The 23,210-nt window shown below is 29.8% G+C and overlaps 3 protein-coding genes across 3 annotated transcripts; 1 reads left to right on the plus strand and 2 right to left on the minus strand.

Moving 5' to 3' along the window:
• Positions 1 to 2,156: 2,156 nt before the first annotated feature.
• LOC123291702 (4-coumarate--CoA ligase 1-like) lies at positions 2,157 to 7,977 on the plus strand. The gene is made up of 8 exons (XM_044872083.1): positions 2,157 to 2,493; positions 3,835 to 4,042; positions 4,813 to 5,161; positions 6,112 to 6,429; positions 6,773 to 6,902; positions 6,971 to 7,198; positions 7,590 to 7,755; positions 7,821 to 7,977. Exons 1-8 carry the CDS (start codon positions 2,374 to 2,376, stop codon positions 7,946 to 7,948), a joined length of 1,647 nt encoding a protein of 548 aa, XP_044728018.1. The 5' UTR covers positions 2,157 to 2,373; the 3' UTR covers positions 7,949 to 7,977.
• Positions 7,978 to 8,433: 456 nt separating this feature from the next.
• Positions 8,434 to 13,559, minus strand: LOC123291963 (4-coumarate--CoA ligase 1-like). The gene is made up of 8 exons (XM_044872444.1): positions 13,391 to 13,559; positions 11,705 to 11,912; positions 10,587 to 10,935; positions 10,186 to 10,503; positions 9,858 to 9,987; positions 9,199 to 9,426; positions 8,767 to 8,932; positions 8,434 to 8,699 (listed from the first exon to the last, which is right to left on the minus strand). Exons 1-8 carry the CDS (start codon positions 13,511 to 13,513, stop codon positions 8,572 to 8,574), a joined length of 1,650 nt encoding a protein of 549 aa, XP_044728379.1. The 5' UTR covers positions 13,514 to 13,559; the 3' UTR covers positions 8,434 to 8,571.
• A 4,403-nt stretch (positions 13,560 to 17,962) lies between these two features.
• On the minus strand, positions 17,963 to 21,801 carry LOC123293238. Its single transcript, XM_044873987.1, has 10 exons — positions 21,677 to 21,801; positions 21,350 to 21,608; positions 20,886 to 21,143; positions 20,598 to 20,823; positions 20,392 to 20,529; positions 19,379 to 19,554; positions 19,031 to 19,304; positions 18,720 to 18,946; positions 18,198 to 18,381; positions 17,963 to 18,126 (listed from the first exon to the last, which is right to left on the minus strand). The coding sequence occupies exons 2-10, from the start codon at positions 21,503 to 21,505 to the stop codon at positions 17,975 to 17,977; spliced, it is 1,791 nt and encodes a 596-aa protein (XP_044729922.1). The 5' UTR covers positions 21,506 to 21,608; positions 21,677 to 21,801; the 3' UTR covers positions 17,963 to 17,974.
• Between the last annotated feature and the right edge of the window lie 1,409 nt (positions 21,802 to 23,210).

Genomic DNA, 23,210 nt, shown 5'->3' on the forward strand with positions numbered 1-23,210 from the left:
ACCTGATAAAAGATTTATTTGAAAGATTCAGCAGAGATCTTAAAATTATTCTCGAATAAGCGAAAATTGCTGAAATATATGTTCCTTTAGAACATTACCACATGAAAATTGTTTGATCATCAAAATGTTCGATGTTAAGAAATTAACAAAAAAATATTAAAAAGAGAAGTACCATTATTTACAGTTTTACAGGAAATTCGTAAGGAGCAAATCTGGCAAACTTAAAATAAACCCTGATTACTTGCATATTTGCTCTATTTCCTTATATACCTACAGATTTTTAACAAATGTAAAATTTCAAATTTGTATTTAACGATTTTAAATTTTTCTGTTGAAGTCGGTTTTCTTTTTGTTAAAAGTTTTTGTTATTGAACTTTCAATTTTGTAGTCTGATCAACGATTTGTATGCGATAATATCAAATAGAGATTGTGTTGGACAGTATCATGTTTTCAAGAAATAAGAGATTGTAGAATTGTTACTTTTTGATGATTTGCATTTTTTTTTTAATTAGCCATTTTTCTGGAGTTTATTTTCTTAACAAAAAAATTGTGTACGTATTCTGTTATTGTAAACTAAACTAGACTGGCTACATGAAAGATTTAAATTATATTTTATAAGTTACAGCCAGCTATACCGTCTCGAATTAAACGATATATCAATATTTTAAAAAGTATAAAATTTCATTCCAAAATAAACAATGACAATGGCAATGATTATTTATTTGTTTTACTTATATAACAAAAAAAATTATTTTTTATTAAAATGATCTTACACCAAAGTCCTTTTTTTGTCTTTTGTATGTAAATATAGATATATTAACGCTTATATTTGAGTAATGTGATTAATCATTAAATATTTAAGTAATTATATTCGACAAATTGTTAATTTATTGTAATTATTAATTCTCTATATTATATATTTGACATTATCAATAAAATAACTTTAATAAACAATTTATTTGTTATATTTTATACGCTTACCTACACACAACCGAAATATCAAATTGACGCCTCGCCAAAAATAATATACAACCAAATTTTTCAACATAATTTCAACTGTTAATAATCGTAACTTTGGGAAAACCTATCGTATTTCAAAATTTTAATACTCATTTTAAAGCTTGGATTCTCTAAGGTGGATTTAAAAGAATATTTTCTCCCAAAAATGTTAGTGTAGGCGTTGAGGGGGTTTCGTATGCTTTCGTAGGGTTTTTTTTTCCATAAACATCGCCTTTCTCAACAAATAAGCTTCCTCTCTCACTTATTAGTATAAAAATGAATCCACAAATATACTTTCATGTATAATACCACTTTCTAATTTAATTGTAACCAAGTAACGATGTATTCTGATGATTAGGAAAAGTACTTTTTGAAGAATGTATGAAGGAATGAATGTATTCATGTCCTTATTTAACAACGATAGATCGAGCCGGAAACAGCCCCAAATATCCAACGCGATTTTACAGGTATTAAGAAATAAAGAACTTGAAACTAAAGAACTGAAAACGATCTTTATTATCGAGGCGCTAATTTTTGAAACTACCTACAATTGCATTTCTTAAACCGCCTCTGTACTTAACTTAAACAGGACACTTAAACAGGAAACAAGTTTAGTAGAATATTAAACCGAATTATAATCATAGAGTTTGCTAGACTTGTTCTAAATAAATTTCGATTTTTGCCCCAATTTCCTAGATCAGTTTTTTGTATTTTAAAATACGTATTTTCGACTATCAAGTAGTCATTATCAGTAAGAATTAGCTAGTGATTACTCTTATTATGAATGTTACTCTTTGCTAATTTGGTGGCGGACTGCACCCCGTACTTGTCGTAAAAAAATTTATAAGTCATTAAACTTTAAAAAATTGAATTGACCTCAATCATACATATTTAAATAGTAATTATCTACTTAGAGTAATCTTATCAGTAAATAGGATATACTCATTATTCTAAGTATATCTTGTAATTAATTATAAAAAAAGCACTACATCGCAATTAGCAATAAGAATAATACATTAATCCTACTAAATTTTTTTTTATTTCTGCCACTGGTAAGTTATGGCACAACGAGAGATTTGTAAACATTAAATTCATTTACATATTACATACTTTTGTGAAGGCTATTAGTTTATAGCGTGCATGTTTGACTATTAACTGTACTGTTCAGTATACCCAAGCCACAAGCATGGGGCCACTTTCATAGATGTTGTAATCAAAATTTTATTATTATTATCTTATAATAACAATAATTTAAAAAAATTATTTTACTGTGAGATAAGAACATATCGCGATAAAAATTTTACCTTTTGGATAAATTTATATTATTGTCTTATTGAACTTTATAATTCATTTTTGGGAAGTTTTTGTTGCAAAATGAATGCTGAAGAGAATATTATTTGTACGGGAGATGTTAATTTTGAAATGCCGAAATTTGGATCGTATGGTGAATATATTTTGAAAGAAACAATCAAAAATGGTATACAAGTTTTAATGGTAAGTAAATTAATTTTTTAATTATTCTATATGTTAATTATTTAATATATTTAATAATATGCTATCATATTGTATTTAAAAAAAACACAATTTATCCAAATAACAGTGATTCAATATAAACTTGTAATAAATGTGATTTTAAAATAAGTGAAAACAAACAATTGACTGAGTTAATTGTTGAAATACCATGCATAAATAGTGTTGATTACTATATCACATTGCACATACATATACAATTTATATAATACATGCTTTACAATTTACGCCTAATTTGAGCTCTAACGGATAAACAGTGATGTTTACGAGAAAATGTTTCAAACAAAAGTTGTTTATTTTTTGTTTATTAGTTGACTTATAGATCTATGTTATTTCCTAATTTATTTGATGAAACGGTCAATGTTAAAGTTGACTTGAAAAATTTAAATAGGCAACTTGCAAAACGTAAACGTTATACTTGCAATAAACACTCGCATTTACGTCATACAAGTTGCCTACTTACTGTTTATTAACAAATAGAAACCTATGTTGCTCAATACGAACTTGACCTCACTCTTTACGCCCTGAGCACGCTATAAATATTTCAGCTTGATATCTTTTTTCGTTTTTGAGTTATCCTGCCCACAGATGGAAAACCGGAAATGGACTAATTAGGTGATTTTATGAACACCTATACCAAAATTTTGTTCGTAGCATCAATATTTTTAAGCGTTACAAACTTGGGACTAAACATAGTATACCTTATAAATATTATCGAAGATAATAAATGAGAACTCTAGGATATGTCGAAATAAATTTCGATTTTTGCCCCAATTCCTAGATCAGTTTTTTGTATTTTTAAAATACGTATTTTCGACTACCAAGTAGTCATCATCAGTAAGAATTAGCTAGTGAATGTTACTCTTTGCTAATTTGGTGGCGGACTGCACGCCAAATTGGTGCAGTCCGCCACCAAATTAGCAAAGAGTAACATTCACTAGCTAATTCTTACTGATGATGACTACTTGGTAGTCGAAAATACGTATTTTAAAAATACAAAAAACTGATCTAGGAATTGGGGCAAAAATCGAAATTTATAGTATACCTTGCATATTACATATATGCATGGTATAAAAAGTTTACGGCTAACTTTTTTAAAAACGTAGTGTGCGTTCCGTTATATACTGCGAACACGTACAGTGCTCTTACTGGAGAGAAATTCGTTCCGTTATAGACTGCCAGTACAGTAAATCACTGCCATTTGACTACTGCGAGTACTCATTGTGCATATTTGTGTGATTAACTTTTTTACATATTTCAGAAGTAATGATTTAAAAATTATTGTAAATGATTCTATTATTTCAGATTGATAGCGAAACGGAAGAAGTTTTAACGAATCAAAAATTAGTACAAAATGTATTACAAAATATTTATGTATTACAAAAATTAAATTTAAAAGCAGGAGATATAATTTGCATTTTAAGTGAAAATCGTTTAGAATATTTTGTACCTTTAATAGCCTCATTATGTTTGGGTATTACAATAGCTACAATTAATCCATCTTTAACTGATAGTAAGTTATTATTTTCGATTGAATTCAAAAGGAAACGTATTGGAGTGTTTTAGTTTTTAATCTCATTTTTGTAAAAAAAGACCTCCCCCCTCAAAACCCATATCAAAATTTGAAGTTTTCTATTTAAAGAAAAATGTTTACAGAGGTTTTCTTCGATATTATACAAGAAAAACGGTTGCAAATTCATAGATATGATTTCCAGTTGTTAGTATTGCCTAATTGCATATCAACGCATATGATAAAATTAAAACACAATTTTTCCAAAAATTGTCCGATCGTAACGGGGAAAAAGCCCCTCCGAAATGCTGCCAAAATTTGCATCCTCCTATATGTTTTATAATTTCCGAGCAAAGGATACTTGCAAAATTTTTGAGGTTTGAAGTCAGGTTGTCGTAAACCATCAATGTTGATAATGTTTTATTAGCGCCGATCGTTGTTGGGTCAAAGTTCTGAGCAAAATATTTCTGGTACAGTTGGTCGAGAGTCGAAGTTTCTGGCTAGAGTTCGTTCAAACCGAAGTCGCACCGAGCAAGAGAGAGTGTTTGATGTATATGTATGTGCACTCATATCTACATTCTCTCTCTTCACTTTTTCTCGCTTCACTCAAGCACAGTTCACTTTAAGGATGTCGGTACTAACTGAGACTTGCCAAACGATCGGCTTGGGTAAATACAACCAATAAAGACCATACAAAATGAGGATAAAAAACTTGTAGAGAATAAAAGCTCTGGAATAATAATACTAAATTAGATTAACGATTTTTTTTGTAGGTGAGTTATTACACTGTATGGATGTTAGTAAACCAAAAGTAGTTTTTAGTTCAGCATACAGTTTAAAAAATTTATTATCAATATTAAATAAATGTTCATACATTCAATCAATCGTATGTTTTGATAACATATCAATACCAACGAATAATGTACCAGTTCAATATTATTCATATAAAAAATTAATGGAACAAACCAAAAATTCAATGTTAAATATACGAAAATTTCCATTCCAACAATTTAATTTAAAAGAGACAATAGCTTTAATTATGTATTCATCAGGAACTACTGGTCTACCGAAAGGTGTTATGTTAACTTTACATAATTTAATGTATTTACATAAAACATTAAAGTAAGTATGAAAAAAATACCAAGTAAAATTTACAAAATTTAAAAAACCCCCGACAAATGCGATTTATTTTTCGTAAACCGATTTTCGGAAACTTAGCTATAAAATGTTCCCGATCAAGTCGGTTCGATCGTTTAAGGGCTGCGATGTCACTGAGAAACACACGAACGTACAGATAAACACTTTAAACTTATAACACTCCTTCTTAAATCATTATAAAAGTGATGGTCAAGGACATCAGATGAGATAAAAAGGATACTTAGAGAGCTATCATTTTTTGGGACAAATTTTTGGAAATATTTTAATTGAAATTGAAATATTTGAGTTGATTTTGTTCTTTTGAATTATTGTTTTGAATTACCTAATTATTTCACCATTTCACTTTTCGAAATGAGTTGAGCCAGATTCAATTCCATAGTAATTATTTATATGTTAAAATATACCTTTTCATCGATTTGCTTTTGTTTCGGACAGTTGTCAAAAAACTATTCAACCAAAGAAAGTTAAATATATTTTAACTTTTTCAAGCAGCGCTTTTTGACAAGGATAGAAGATATAAGATATGTCTTGATACTTGTTTGAAAACAGTCCGAAAAAAAAAGAATCATTTTGTAAATGAAAAGCCCTATTATATGCCATGCCTTTTCCAAACTGAATCGATTTTGAAGATCATCGTCAATTTTTTATTTTTTTCGGGTACAAAACTCTAAGCTCGCGCATGAAACATAGCTCTTCGTTACCCTCCGTTAAATTACCTTTCAAATGAATTAAGGTAGTTCTTTTCCAGCACCGCAAGCAAAAATTATTGCCTTATTTCCCATGCTATCGTCCTATACCTTTCGAACAAAAGTCGGTGGAATGAGTTGTAGTAAGCTTAAAGCTCGATTTATAATATTATCCAATTGACAGGTAATTTTTAAATTCTATCTAAATTTTCATTTATTTAATTTTAGCTTACCACAATATTACCTCGATGATTCAACCGATGTAACAATATCGATATTACCAATGTATCATTCGTTTGGATGTATAGGTCATTTAAATGCGTTCACGAAACAAATAACAATGGTACAATTAAAAAAGTTTGATCCAGAACGTTATTTCCAATTAAATGAAAAGTATCAAGCAACGTTGTGTGCAGTTGTTCCACCAATATGTGTATTGTTTGCGAAATCGCCATTATTAAATCGTTACGATTTATCCAGTATTAAAAAAATTCGATGTGGTGCAGCACCTTTAAGCCAGTCATTAGAAAAACAAGTTACTGCCAGGTAAAAACTAACATACAATATTTTTACATGTTTATTGTTCATGTATTTTGTTAGCCTTGATCATTTTGACTCCATCGGTCCTTACTTCAAAGATAAAGTAAAATCTAAGATATAATGCCTAAAAAAGAAAGGGGCTTAATGCCTGTAACTTACGTGATTTTTTGGGAACGTTCTTAATGAAAATTGTTATACTCTTGAGAAAGTCCTGCTTCCGTATAAAATTCGTATTATATTCCTCTTGAACACATAAAAATTTTAGACATTTATCTTAAACCGCGTTTGAAGCATTTAAATTTTTTGCCGCCACTGTAAATTCTTGACAATTTGTTTTTTTGTTAAATAGATTAAATCTTGATTTTATTCGTCAAGGATATGGACTAACAGAAACTACGTTAGTTGTAACCATGTATCCAAAAGGCATGACATTGAAATCGGGATCAGTTGGTCCACCACTTATCGGTGTAAAAGCTAAGGTAAATATTAAAATATGAAATTATATCGAATATTTTCGACCTTTAATAATGTTCTTTTTTAATCTTAGGTTGTTGATGTAACTACGGGCAAAGCTTTGGGCCCTTATGAAAAAGGAGAACTATGTTTTAAGAGTGATACTTGCACGAAAGGCTATTATAATAATCCTGAAGCAACTGCAGAAATTATCGATTCTGATGGGTGGTTGCATACGGGTGACGTTGGCTATTATGATTCTGATTATTGTTTCTATATTGTGGATAGAATAAAACAACTAATCAAAGTTAAAGGGCTTCAGGTACGCAAAATTCAGTTGTAAGTCTTTAGTAGGATTTCTGTACGAGATTTGTCTTTAGCCGAGATGGAAAAAAAAACTCAACACCTTGAGAATTTGAGTTTGAATATAATCTATTATCTGGTGAACGGAATTGATTTTTTTGATCTAAAAAAGGTCATTCAGAGTTTCAGACATCTGAAACTATAGACAAAACCAATCACACTCACATAACTAGGAATAAAAACCGGGTCGTGGGACATTCGGTTGGAACTATGCTCCTTTCAAATTAAGGAAAAAGCATTGAATTAAAATTTGATTATCTTGCGTGTTATTGACGCCCCTAACTTTTTAGGCGTGTGTCTGTAACTTCAAGATCTATAATGTATTTACAAAAATTGTTTTCCTATGTTAGGTGGCACCAGCAGAAATTGAAGCTGTACTGTTACAAAATCCAAAAATTAAAGATGCTGGTGTTATTGGAGTACCCGATGAACGAAGTGGAGAACTACCGTTAGCATTTGTTGTTCGACAACCTAATTCAAATATTACCGAATTGGAAGTTGCTAAATTCGTTGAAGGTAAGAAAATATACGATGTGTTTAGTAAATATATGATTAATAATATAATATTTTAAAATTTTTAGATCGTTTAAGTCCGTACAAACATCTTAAAGGTGGTATCCGTTTTGTAAATGAAATACCTAAGAATCCAAGTGGAAAAATATTACGAAATAAACTGAAAGACTTGTTAAATGATAAATCAAAATTATAACTTATATATTTTTTAATAAATTTTTAATACGGCAACGAAGTTTCTTGTTTTTATACTCTTATGTATGTACATATGTTCATCTTACCCTTCACAGCTTCTAAATTACTTATCATAATTTGACAAATGAGGTATCGATGGAAAATACTATAAGGTAACCCGTTTGAAAAATTCGCCTGTTGGTCAATCTCCGAATGATTATATGGAAAAATAAGTAAAATAAGGAATTTTTTTATATGACAGGTATTTTATTTTCAGGTCCCCGACCTGGATCCAATAGCTCTCTCCAATAATTTCGCTCGGATAGGAATGAACAAAATCGCAAACATACTTTTGCATTACCTGTACCCTTCTGAAGTTCTTTAAAAAATTAAGAAGTAAAGAATAGTTTAATCATACTTTTAACCTTTGAGACACTGTTATCGAACCTTTTCAAGTGACGAGAAGAGAACCCGTTCGAATAACCAACTTCCGGTCAGACCGAAGCTGAAAAAATGTCCAATCGACTAACCTTGGCAGATTTACTAATAAGAAATTTAAAGACAAATGTCGATTACACACAAAAAAGTTATGTTAATAAAATAATACATTTTAATAAACTTTTAAAAAAAACAAATATTTAAATATCATAGCGATGATTTTTGCTTTGCTAACTCCCGTAGCTTTCTTCTTAAAATTTTCCCACTTGGTGTTTTTGGTATTTCATTGATAAATATGACTCCACCATGAAGCCTTTTTTGTGGAGAAACTCGATCTAAAAGAAAATGAAGAAAAATTTCAAATCGACTAGCTTGAGAAATTGAAAATAAAAGTTTCCATACCTTTTACATAATTTATAATTTCTTCAGCTGTAATATTGGACCAAGGTTGTCTTACTATATACGCTAACGGTAATTCACCTGAGATATCGTCAGGTATACCAATTACGCCTACATCCTTAACGTGTTCGTTAGCTAATAACAAACCTTCCAATTCAGCAGGTGCCACCTAAAAAATGAGTCTATAGTGAAATTCGATTGCTATTACGAAAAATAAGCTCGCAGAAAAAATAGTATTTAATTCAGGAAAAAAAACAGAGCATATAGGGTGTCCCAAGAGTAACAGACGCCTTGTAGAAAATAAAATTCTAAGACAAAAAGTCCTCTTCCACTTTTTTATCCGATGCACGGATAAGTAGCTATTAATTAAAATAGGCAGCCAATTAGAAGCGCGAATTTTTTTTTAAAATCAAAGTCTGCCTATTGATAAATTACCTGAAATCCTTTATATTTGATAAGCTCCTTTATGCGATCCACAATAAAAAAGTATAAATCTTCATCATAATATCCAACATCACCAGTATGCAACCAACCTTCTGAATCAATGCAGTTTCGTGTAGCTTCAATATTATTATAATAGCCTTTCATCAATAAATCCCCTTTTACACATATTTCACCTGTTTCATGAAATCCTAATGATTTGCCTGTTTCAATATCAACAACCTAAATTTATAAATAAAGAAGTTAATTAAAATTAATAGAGCTTACTTTTTCATCAAGAGTTTTGAAGGATAATTTTAAAAACACATATACAAGGTATTTAATAATTGACTGCAGAACTCTTACTTCACCCAGTAGCCTATGTGTTATATCATGGTAATTACTGGGATGGGTTTAATAAAAATTTAAAAAAGAGAGAAAAAGGGATCGATTATTTGATAATTAAATGCAACGATAAAGACATCTTACTATTTCTAAGTGCTCTGCAATTGGATAAATTTAAACGAATATTAAATCTCGAAAATTAAACTTCAGATTGAATTTTGTTAAAGAGCATTTTCGTTCGGCTGTAAAAGCTTATTCAGGAAAAGAAGAGTTCTGCAGTTAATTACGGAACACCTTGTATAACCCAATTATTAGTTGTAATTTATTACTTTTAAAGACATTCCTTCAACCACAAGTCCAGCAGTTCCAGGTTTATTGACGGTTGCATCTGGTGTTATAGTTACAGCTAATGTAGATTCAGTTAGACCATATCCTTGGCGAATGTTTGGAACTTTCATTCTAGAATAAAATAAGATATTCAAGGCTTATAACAAATCAGGTTCACTATCTTTAAGTGTGAATTGTCGAGATAAATGACCAAATTAACTGTTTTGTCATTTATTTTACTTGTGCATCGTTAATAATTTGCACACTTTCTCCATAAAGCGATGGAATAAACCCCCATACTTATAAATAGAAAAAGAAAGTAATACTTACTTCTTTAAAACTTCAGCTTCAGTTTCACTTTTCAAGGGTGCTGCTCCACAGAATACTGTTCGTAAATGTGTGAAATTATATTGATCAACAATTGTGCTTTTTGATAGCATAACACATATCGGTGGTACCACAAAACTAATTGCTACGTGATATTTATCAAGTAATTTTAAATATAATTCCTCTTCAAAACGATTTAATATTACTATTGTGGCAGTTAAGCCTAAACCAAATAATGATAGTAGACAACCGTATGCATGGAATAATGGTAAAAATATTAATTGATTATTGTTCGATAATAGAACGTACATGTTACTAGATCTAGAAAACAAATAAATGAAAATATTATTACGATTAAAATTTTAGTAAAACAACCACTGCTATTTAAAATAATTTGTATTTACATTGTAATATTATAGCATGTCTTCAAATTATGATGTGTTAACATGACTCCTTTCGGCAAACCAGTTGTACCAGATGAGCTAAATATAACCGCTGTATCCTCTTTGGAATTAACTTTAGCACATTGAAATTTATTAATATCAATATGTTTATTTTTATACTGATCCATAATATATTTGAAAGTGTATATTACAATCGATTTGGTTGATGGTTTTTCAAATTTTTCATCTAATACAATCACTTTCTCAATAAAACGACATTTATTGTAAACTGTTAACAGTTTTTTTAATGTATCAGCGGTACAAACTATCACTCGCGGTTTTGTTAATGACAAACAATGAAATAGTTCATCTAAAAAAAAATTAAAGCTGATTTAAACAAATTAATTAATGTTAAGGTTGATTTAAAAAAATTAGTAAGTAGGCAACTTGTATGACGTAAATGCGAGTGTTTGTCAAATAATCGAAAAACTATTATACAAGTATAACGTCTACGTATTACAAGTTGCCTATTTTTAATTTTTCAAGTCAACTTTAACATTGATCGTTTTATTGAATTAACAATTTATTGTTAATTAACAAATAGCTGTGGCTACCCGTCACATCACCAATCTGCGTTCTCAATTTGCGCTCAGTCTTAACGATACAATTACCTTTCAAAGCAGGTAGTTTTCTGTATATTGAAGTAATGCAGTTTGTACGCCGTGAGTTTTTATAGTATAGCAAAAGAAGTTACAAAAAATTAATGTACAAGGAAATAAATCGCTCGCTTACTGCTTAAATCTAGTGGAATGAGCTAGTTTTGCAATTGTTCCTATTTGTTAATAAACAATAGAATGGTAATTCAATGAAACGGTTAATGTTAAAGTTGGTTTAAATAAATTAGTAAGTAGGCAACTTGTATGACGTAAATGCAAGTGTTTGTCAAATAATCGAAAAACTATTATACAAGTATAACGTTTACGTTTTGCAAGTTGCCTATTTTAATTTTTCAAGTCAACTTTAATATTGATCGTTTTATTGAATTAACAATTTATTATTAATTAACAAATAGCTGTGGCTATCTGTCACATCACCAATCTGCGTTCTCAATTTTCGCTCAGTTTTAATTATACAATTACCTTTCATATATTGAAAATTGATTGGTACAGGTACAATTCCTACAAATAATGCTCCTAATATACTAATTGTAAATTCAATACGATTTTCACTAAATAATGAAAGAAAATCTCCTTTTCGTAAACCAAAACTTTGGTATGTTTTTGCCATAATAATAGATTTTCGAAGTAATTCATTATAACTAAGTGTTTCTTCAGTACGTCCATCAACCTATAAAAAGAAATATAATTTTTTTAAAAACATTTCTTGGTCCTTTGATATTAAGTTTGAGTTAAAGTGAGTAAATCTCTCATCTCGCGACTAAAGATTACCAAACGGTTGACGTGAGTGCTGACGGTATAAATAACTGAGCAGAAGATAACATAATATAGTTTTGTTGATTGGAAGTTAGAAGAGTAATTACTTTTGGACTTTACACAAATCTATAAATATTATACTTGGTTATGGGTGTGAAAATGATTTAGCTTTTTTTTTTTTATATAATCAGTTGTTTTTTAATAGATAAAATATTCTTTTTGTAAGCAGTTGTGAATGGTTAGGAAAGATGAAAGTTCATATTTTTTTCATGATAAGCATAATTTATAGTTAAAAATACTACTGTGATAGTTTGTAAAAATTTGAGGTGGACCTTGACCTTGTTCCTTGTACACTAAAACATCAAAATCTACATCTAATTTGGTGCCGCTAGAAAGTTTGGCCATTGCTATGATTTTTGAAAGCTCACAACTTTCAAAATATGCAAGACATTCGGCCAGAGATGTTTCGGGGGGTTTTTGGGGTCGCTGATCACAATTCTGAATTTAGAATTTCGATATATTCTCCTACCTCCTGGAGTAATTCGCTCTGCTAGTAAAAAATAGCAAATATTATGTAAATATTTAACAAAATGGACCAAAAAAGTATACTCTGGGGTTTTTGCAATCGATGATCACGATTCCGAAGTTAGAATGTGGATATATTCCTCCCTTCTGTCAAAAGCATTGTAAAAAAAATTTTTATATCATTTGCGATTGAAGAGGAGGGGAGGGGTTCAATTATCAGAGCTTAATATAAATTAATAAAAATAATATATCAAATAATAAGAAAAACAATTGCAAAACAAATAATTAATAAAGAATTAATTGTCTGATTTATCTTATTTAATATTTTGAAAAAAAAAATTTGAAGTCAAAGATTAATGAGCTATTTATAGATAAAAATTATAGCATTGTGTTAATACTAAAGGAAAAATATATTTTGACAAATTTTACATACGTCCCTTTTTTAACGATGATCCGTAAACTAAAAAATTTTTAAAATATGCTGTCTCTGCTTTATTTCCTATATATAAAGCAGAGATTTATGAGAGGAACAACCAAGACCCCCGTAGAACATGACTCTTCTGAAGAATTGATTTTCTCTTTCTTTCGGCTTAGCTTGCTTAAGTGCTGTCTTATAACATTCTTAAGAGACAGCAGTAAAAAATTATAAGATAAAATATCACTTTAAAATACATATATTGGTCTGTCTAATCTACACCTGCAGAGGAATCATTTTTTAAAAGAAATATCTTTTTTTATTTGCCCGGCTTGCCATCTTTTAGATCGGACACTGCTAGCCGGGCACCTAAGCTACTAAGGTATTACGACTTGTAAACTTTTTAAATTTAGTTTTATTCAAATATAAAAAGAATAAACAATGTCACTTACAAGTGCAATTTTTTCACCACCTTGTAAAATTTTATGAAATAACATTTCACCAAATGAAACGTCTGGAATGATAAACTTTGATGGTCCACCATAAATAACTTTCGTTTCTTTGTTGTATTCCATTGTAATAAAATAAAACTACTTATTTGTTTATAATTAAAACTAAACTTTGTACTATCAACCAGTTAACAATAATAAAATTAAAACTTGTTATAATGTAGTGTGAACACAATGAATGCTTGAATAATAATAACTGGTTTGTTTATTTTTATTTTTAAAATTAAATCAGCGATTTAATCAACTCATGTTATGTTGTCTAATACACGATATGTACGGAAGCCTGAATGGCTCACAATCAATTTATGAGAAAGTGGCGCTACACTAGTTTTTAAATGTGTTCTAAGTACAAGTATAAAACCAACTTTTAAATGGCCACTAGTTCACTTTCAACAAGTGCACTTGTGACTTGTGGTATTATGGAAACGAACCTCTAATAGTTTTCAAGAATGTGGAGTCCTGGTCTCGGAATGAAGGACATAAGAGATAGCTAGCGAAAAACTGACTTCACAGCTAAAAAGAATGACCCAAAATTAGTGGGTTACAAAAAAAATTCCAATAAGATCGCATCAAATTTGCCTGTGTTATCAAAAAAATCAAATTTTTGAACTTGATGACGTCATCAAAATCCAAAAAATTTAATTTTGCTGTATCACATCTAAATTTTATCCAATTTTGATAAACCAAGTATGTAATCCTACTAAATTTGGGTCATAATTTTCAAATTTGTGATCAAAATAGACCTAGCTCTAATAGCTTTCAAGAATGTGGAGTCCTGGTCCCGGAATTAAGCACATAAGTGATAGCTAGAGAAAAACTGACATCACAGCTGAAAAGAATGGTCCAAAATTAGTGGGTTTCAAAGAAATTTCCAAAAAGATCGGATAAATTTGCCTGTGTTATCAAAAAAATCAAATTTTTTAACTTGATGACGTCATCAAAATTCAAAAAATTTAATTTTGCTGTATCACATCTAAATTTTATCCAATTTTGATAAACCAAGTATGTAATCCTACTAAATTTGGGTCATAATTTTCAAATTTGTGATCAAAATAGACCTAGCTCTAATAGCTTTCAAGAATGTGGAGTCCTGGTCCTGGAATGAAGCATCTTAGTGATAGCTAGAGAAAAACTGACATCACAGCTGGAAAGAATGACCCAAAAATAGTGGGTTTCAATAAAAATTCCAATAAGATCGGCTCAAATTTGCCTGTGTTATCAAAAAAATCAAATTTTTGAACTTGATGACGTCATCAAAATCCAAAAATTTAATTTTGCTCTATCACATCTAAATTTTATCCAATTTTGATAAACCAAGTATGTAATCCTACTTAATTTGGGTCATACTTTTCAAATTTGTTATCAAAATTTACCTAACTCTAATAGGTTTCAAGCATGTGGAGTCCTGATCCCGGAATTAAGCACATAAGTGATAGCTAGAGAAAAACTGACATCACAGCTGAAAAGAATGGTCCAAAATTAGTGGGTTTCAAAGAAATTTCCAAAAAGATCGGATAAAATTTGCCTGTGTTATCAAAAAAATCAAATTTTTTAACTTGATGACGTCATCAGAATCCAAAAAAATTAATTTTGCTCTATCACATCCAATTTTTATCCAATTTTGATAATCCAAGTATGTAATCCTACTAAATTTGGGTCATACTTTTCAAATTTGTAATTAAAATTTACCTAGCTCTAATAGGTTTCAAGTATGTGGAGTGCTGGTCTCGGAATGAAGCGCATAAGAGAAAGTTAGCGAAAAACTGATTTCACAGCTGAAAAGAATGACCAAAAATTAGTGGGTTTCAAAAAAAATTCTAATAATATCGGATCAAATTTGCCTGTGTTATCAAAAAAATCGAATTTTTTAACTTGATGACGTCATCAAAATCCAAAAAATTTAATTTTCCTCTATCACATCTAAATTTTATCCAATTTGGATAAACCAAGTATGTAATCCTACTAAATTTGGGTCATACTTTCAAAATTAACCTAGCTCTAATAGGTTTCAAGAATGTGGAATTCTGGTCCCGGAATGAAGTACATAAGTGATAGCTAGCGAAAAATTGATATCACAGCTGAAACAACACACAACACACAATAAAGGCAGTAAGAAGAAAACAAACAAAATTTATTTTGAAATTGGTATATTTTAGTGAGAAATTTATCATACAACGTTGTATATAATGAATGACAAAATTTTTGTTTATAAATTAAAATGAGTCTACTATTTACAATTTGTTTTAAATTTTAAATGTGAAGAATAAATAAAAAAATGATATAAAAAAATTATATGTGATCCAGGAAAAATATTTTGAAATTATTGCAAAATTTTAAGATGTCTCATGTTTCTACAAATTGGGCAAGATAATAATAAAAAAAACTATTAAAATTAATATATTTTATTAAAAAATTGCAATAGAAATCAAACATTTTGAACTGAATCACACACATTTGCCTAAAACCAATCCCGTTACCAACTAAATAATACCCTAAAATAAGAATACTTAAAAAATATTAGAAAAGCATTTTTTATAAGTCTTATTTTTTTTTTTAAATGTAGTATAAAGTGAGTTTTTTCCGTTTGCAATCAATGTCCGAAGATCCGAACTGTATCAGTTTCATTTACTCAGCTTAAGTTTTTCAATAAGAACGATGGTAATTTAACAAAAAGCTGATAAAAGCCCTAATTAAATATGTATTTCTGTTGGGAAATGTATGGCATTCAACCGCAGAGTTTCACTCACTGGTAAAATGGTGGAGAGTGATTGATCGACTTGATTGATTGAACAAATTGATTGAACCGAGTATCGACAGGTATCGTGGGACACCCGGTGAAACTATGTTCCTATCGTTATCAATAAAGGAATGGTAATAATATTGTATTTAATAGACATTTTTTTATTGATTATTATCTTAAAAATATAAAGAAATCATAAAATCATTTATCAAAGGCCATCTTTGAACAGTAATAAGAAGTATCCAAAGACCAGAATCACTTAAACAGTTTCAATTATGATTACATAGATGTCGTTTTTTTTTTGTTCATAAACAAAATTCATTCCAGGAACTGGCGGATAATAAAGCCAATGGAACATACTGGACAAATTGAACGAAAAATACATAATAATAGAGCAAATTTTTGCTAACTTTTAAAACAATCCGGATATTAAATGAATCGTAAAACTGCAAATGGAACAAACTCAATATCTTATTAACTAAAATTATAATTAAATTACATTCAATTTTTTTTCGATTTAATTATTTGAAATCTCTACATGAGTTATTCAAAAACATTCTCACAAAAAAAAAGAGTTTTCTGTGAGAATTAAACTCAGTAGAAAGAACAAATAAAATTTTAAAATTATAAATACAATTTTCTAATAAAAAAAACACACGGCGTTTCGGCGCTTGTACGATTTTTGTTGTTTGTTTGTAAACGGTTCAATTTATAACCTAATTGTTTTTTGTGATTTAACACAAAAGGAACAGAATACAGGAAGAAATACCATGAGATTGCTGCCCAAAATAAAGTTTGAATAATGGAATCTTAAATAAGGGTTCAAGTAATAAAGTGTCCAACTAAAAACAGAAAATAACAGTTCTAAAATTGAGAATGTCGCTTTTGTAGCAAAAGGTATTTGATGTGAACTTCTCAATATTTCTTTAACAACTTGTTTAGATCTTGATCTTACTCTTATTGAACGCTTAGGCCTGGCAGTGTATCACGACTACTGCAGGAGCTGTCACAGTGGTGAGGAGGAGGAGACAATGTCTCATCTTCTCTGTCACTGCCCAGCTTTTATCATGAGGAGATTATTAGATCATTAACGTTATTAGACTCTATGGTCTAAGTGTGTCCCACCCCAGGAGAGCCACTCTAACCTAACCTAACCTACTCTTATTACTTTGTGTTTGATGTGAACTTCTCTATCCTTCTCTAACAACTTGTTCAGATCTATATCGAACTCTTATTACTTTCTTTTAAAACTTAATCATTTGCTACAGTAGCGCCTCCAATTTTCTTCTTTTCGGTGGACACTTTTTATTTACAGAGATGATTCTTCTTTTCTCTACCCTCCATAGTTTGAATTTAACGCCTGTGTCCAATTTGATTGATCATCAGTAGCGTTGAAAGTTATAAAAATTTATATGGCAACGTTCTGCTGAATTCTGTTCCCTTTGATTCAAAATTTTTGTACCATTTATTTATATTTATATAAAAAAATTAATATTTAGGCACAATTTTTTCGCCACTATTGACGTGGCTGTTAGAGATATGTATAATTACTAATCTTAAAATTACGAGTATGGTTGAATTTTTTTTTTTTTTTTAAATTACGTATCATATAAATTTTGATGTTTGGAACGCAATCACAGAATTTTGAGAATTTAAATTATTTCTTAAAAAAAAGAGCACCTAATTATCTTAAAATTTTTTTTTTCCGTTTCAATTTCAACTACTAAGAAAATATTCTGTTATTGCACTTTTAAAAATTCATAATTTTTCGTTGTGTTTAAAATTTTTTATGGTAAATGTTTGCTAGGAGCCATCCATTTCTTCATGTAGTAACAGAATAATGTACTAATGTATAATAAAATAAGTAAGGCGCAGGTAACTCCTAAGGCTAGTACCGATGTTTTTGTAGGGCATGGTTCGATGATTGTAACTGTTTTATCTGAAATTACCAAAAAAAGCGATGTTAACAAGAGATTTTCAATTGTTTTTGATGTATTCAAGATTTCTTACCATTGAATTCTGCGCTGTTGGTATTTCTGAAGAAATCGGCTTGTTTATCATCACCGAAATCGAGTACCAGAATTTCTTGGCTCAATGTCATATCTTCTTCTTTTTCATCATCTGTATCATTACTGACGGATCTCTTCTTTCTACCCCATGATTCAATTGATTCACGTCCCCATTCACATACAGCCTAAGATAAACAAAAGTGTTAGAAATTGCATCCAAAAATATGTACCGGGTGATTCCATGAAAAAGATTTTGCCATGAATGGAAAAAAATTTCTGTTTTTGATGGTAAAATACTTTTGTAGGGTGCCAACACAGTTAAGGATGTACGAGGACCAAGGCAATTTTAAATAAAAAGCTTGATTTTTTTAAATATGAAGTTGGACTAAGTTTACATCGCCAAAACTAAAACCGTTAACATAATAGTACTCATGATATGACGCAAAATAAAACGCATTTTGGGTCAAATGTAGTGTCAGTCACATATGGAATCACCCTACCTATTAAAACGGTAAAAACTTACTGGTTCACATGGTCCCAAACAATATTTAACATTACATTGGAAGATAACGCCGTATGATTCTGTAAATCTGAATGCTTCGTAGACACTTTGTAATGCGTTACCATCGGGGGTGAATGCTGGGAAGATGCTTGGATCTACTGGACATCCTTCATCGTCAATTATTTGGAATGTGCTCTTTGAATCTTTAGCCATAGCAACACAACTTCTTGCAAAGATACCGTAAGGTGCTAGAAAAAAAAATTAAAAATTAGTGTTAAAATCCAATACTGGGTATAAAAAGTTTAAAAGAAATAAATGTATAATATGCTTACTATCTTCTGGGATTTCAATACGGAATGTAAGTTTATCTCCAATACGAACAGTTTCAACTTCACGATTACGTGCATCCAAGATACGTATTTTTGGTGGTGGAGCTTCTGGTGCTGATGTAATGCTAATCATTTCTGGATCTCTGATTGGCATCATTCCGAATGTGATGTTCTTTGATGACATGTCATACGTACATTTCACTTTGTAAATTTTATCAGCTTTTGTCATGACCACACTATGATGTTGTAAAACAACTGTGTTACTATAAACTCCAGTCTAGAAATAAAGTTTACAAATTAGAATTAAATCTGAAATATCTTTAAAAGAATTTTCAAATTGCGAATACTTACCACAGATTGTGTATTACAATCTTGTCCAGACATTGTAAGATCCAATCTGAATAAATCACTATTGATTACATCAATATTACAAGTTTCCGATCGACCCAAAGCGTAAATTCTACCATTGAATGGTTTGTTTGTACGGACTTGTACGGCAATTTTGGTATCTTTGCAGTTGACGGAGACTGAAAAATAAATTTTGTATTATAATGTGAGTGCTGATGTTTTTCGGAAACATAAACGAATTGTTTTTGAAAGCGAAAAAAATTGTTTTCACTCTCAAACGAGAATGAAGAAATGAGTGAAAGAATTCCATTATTTACCGAGATAATGGATTAATCCTAAAATTTAAAAGGGATTGAATCTAAGAAGAGCAATTTAAGTGAACCTACTATTAAAGGCTAGCTCAACTCGTGCAGAATTCATCAGTGCGATACCCATGGCTAAAAACAGATTAGAGCAGAGGGGACCTGGTTGAAACAATATTTGAAGAAAGAATAAGTCTTAATAAGTATTAGAAAATTTTGCGATTTGTTTCAAAATGCCAATTGTAATCAACGGTGTAACTACGCATGGCAAAAGACCTCGCGTTCGTAAGATCATCCGCGTTCGTTCGTAATATAATACTTCATAATGAACTTTGTGATCGATGGCGTGCCCAAAATATTGTGCCGCGTGCCATCAGTGGCACGTGTGCCATTGGGTCGTCTTCCCTGGGTTAGAGACATAATATTAACAATAGTACTTTACTCTTTTTTTATTTATAGGCAATTTTCTTACAGATATGATATAAAAATTACATAAGGAACAAAATTAAATGTTGATATTATTTCTCTTATCCTGTTTTTTTTTCCTAAGCGATACACTTTTAGATCGTGATTCTATTTTTCGTCAGTAGCCAATACGATAAGTTTGAAACTGAGAGATAAATCATGGAATTTGATAAAGGAATAAGGAAGATATAGAAATAATATATACGATTTTTTGGACTTGAATTTTGGCTTAAAAAGAAGTGAACTTACCATCATAACAGGTTCCAGTTTTGTCACAGTTTACATCACTACGAGTCAAGTTATTCAATGTGGGATCTTCAGTGGATTCAAAAACAACAGGCAGTGTATTATCACCAAGACCAGTGGACGAAGAACTGGTTGCAGCCTCTAAAAATTCCAATGAATCATTGAAAAATTTTGTTACAAAAGTGAAATTACAGTTTTCAAGTACATACTTTCACAGAAATTTTCATAGTATACTCCAATTCGTTCTCCATTATCAATAAGTGGACGTTCAGCATTCAAATATGTGCTAGGACCATCTGGTAATGATTTATGGTCTAAGTGGAACAATTTACAATTGTATTGTGTTCCAATTGGTGGACCTTTGTACAAGTATGAACGACATAAGAATTCATTTTCGATTTCACATGCTAAACGACATCCGGATTCACTGTTTACCTAAGTATTACGAAAAAGTTAGAAATTGTTTTCCAAACTGTAAAAAATACTTTTCCACTTACTTGCATTTCCTTGTCGGTGTAATAATGTAAGCCAGCATATTGCGCAACTTTGTCATCGGCAACACCGATTCGTGGAGTTTGATAAACACGATTTCCTTTACATGCTTGTGAACCTTTTAAACATAAATTTTCGAAGTAATCTACACCTTGAGCATCGACAAATTGAACATATTGACCGGTAGTGCGACGATCTGAATCACTTAGTTGACATTGAAGTGAAATGTAGTTGTATTCGACTGAACGGCAAGTAAATCGGTGCTAGAAAATAAATATTTTACTGTTTAATTATCTAAATTTTCGATTTATTTTAAATGCCTCGAAATTTTTATGTATTGGTAGTGAGATAGTATATTTTATATAAAATTTGACTTATTTTCAATTGTTTACATGTAATTGATATAGTAAATATCAAATGAAATAAGTAAATATCAATATTTCTTAATTTTCTTGCGCGCTCTACTCACCTCATTAAGACATGCAGCTAAACAAGCTTCTTTAGTTGATGTATAAATTAGAGCGTTGTCTAACCCACGAATCATTTTATTGGGAACTCGTTCAAATGCCCATGGACGCATGCACACATTCTCCGATCGAATTTGCATCTTTACCATATAATACATATTCACCGATCGCTGCGGCGATGCTGTTGGATTATTAGCTGACGTTTCATTTTGCAGCTGACACAACGTTTCTTGAACTGGCGTTAATGGATTTACCACAAAACTATCGAACAAAATATTTAAATTAAAACATTTGCAAAATTTTGGAGAAATGTAAAAGCAAATATTTACCTAAATGCGCAAGCTTGACAATCCGGTTCTTCCCGACACCATCCTTGGCATTCATACAATGAAAGATTCTTAACAGTGTAATATGTGGTACCTCGATAATCATAATCGGTTAATTTTTCAAAAGCTACACGCGCTGATACAATGTTGACACCAACAAATAATGCAATACATAATAACAGCAACGAGTTTCTAAATATCCTGTTATTTGGGTCCATTTTTGGTTGATATTATTTCTGGAATAAAAAAAAAACAAAAATTAAAATTTTATTTTGATTGGTTATACATTTTGAGCATAGATTTATAGATACTTTTCGCAAAGACGTTCCCAAAAAAATGAGTGTATGAAAATATTTGAAACTTGGGAAAATTAGTCGAAAAATTTTTTGACATGTTCCACAGTTTTTTTTTTTCGATATACCTATAAGCGTCAAAAAAAAGTATGGGTTTTTGCCGAAAATTCGTTGTTTACAAAACTCAAGATTATTTTGTGGTTGTGGTCAAAAATTTGATTTGAAAACAATATGATTTTATATTTTGGACATTTCCTAACACTTGTTGACTCTTGACATTACACGGTTTGAAGTTGATCCTAAGAAAACATGATTTTTTGGGAACGTCCATAAATGTCTGGCTTATTTAAAATGGAATTTTCAATATAATTCAAGAAGTTATTTTAATTTTATGTAATTATTATTAAATTATCATAAAATACAATCTTTTGATACGTATTTATTCAAGTTATAAGAACCAAGAGTGATTCCACATCAAGAACTCAGGTCTTCATCTTTTTTATACGTAATTTTTTATGAAATAATTCAAGAACATTAAATTATAATGTGTACACATAATAAAATAAATATAATAATTAATCTTAAGAGATATTAAGATTAATTTAAAGAAGGTAAGGTAGGAAACTGCAACATCAACGGATGAATGATTTAAATAATAATGGCATATACAGAAAAATTAGATTAATTTAATATTGAATTTTTACATTTGAAGTAAATAAATTATTGGTAATTATAGGATATAATAACTGATATGTATGCATTCAGCACTGTTATTAACTATATTGACAGTAATTCTGTATAATAATATCGAAGCGAATGGAAGAAGCTATTATAAAAAAGTTGCATGAAAAAACTCAATGGCAATGTCATTTGAAAAGTTTCATTCATAGTTAAAATAAATTTCTAAATGATCATAAATGAAAAGGCTTCTTATAGAACACTTAGTAAAACAAATTTTGTTTGTATCTATGCATAATTATTACGATAATAAGTATAAAGTTGCCTATATACAAAAATTATTGACACCTAGAAAATCAAATTTTGATGGTAGCTATGCATAAACATTACAATAATAAATATAAAGTTGCCTAACAAAAAAATTATTGACACCTAGAAAATCAAATTTTGATGGTATCTATGCATAAACATTACAATAATAAGTAAAAAGTTGCCTATAAAAAAAAATTAAATTTTAATATTTTTATTTTTGAAATAGATAAAAAAGTTCAGATATTCTTCTGAGA

This window comes from Chrysoperla carnea, chromosome 2 (assembly GCF_905475395.1).
Source record: "Chrysoperla carnea chromosome 2, inChrCarn1.1, whole genome shotgun sequence".
NCBI classification, from domain to species: domain Eukaryota; kingdom Metazoa; phylum Arthropoda; class Insecta; order Neuroptera; family Chrysopidae; genus Chrysoperla; species Chrysoperla carnea.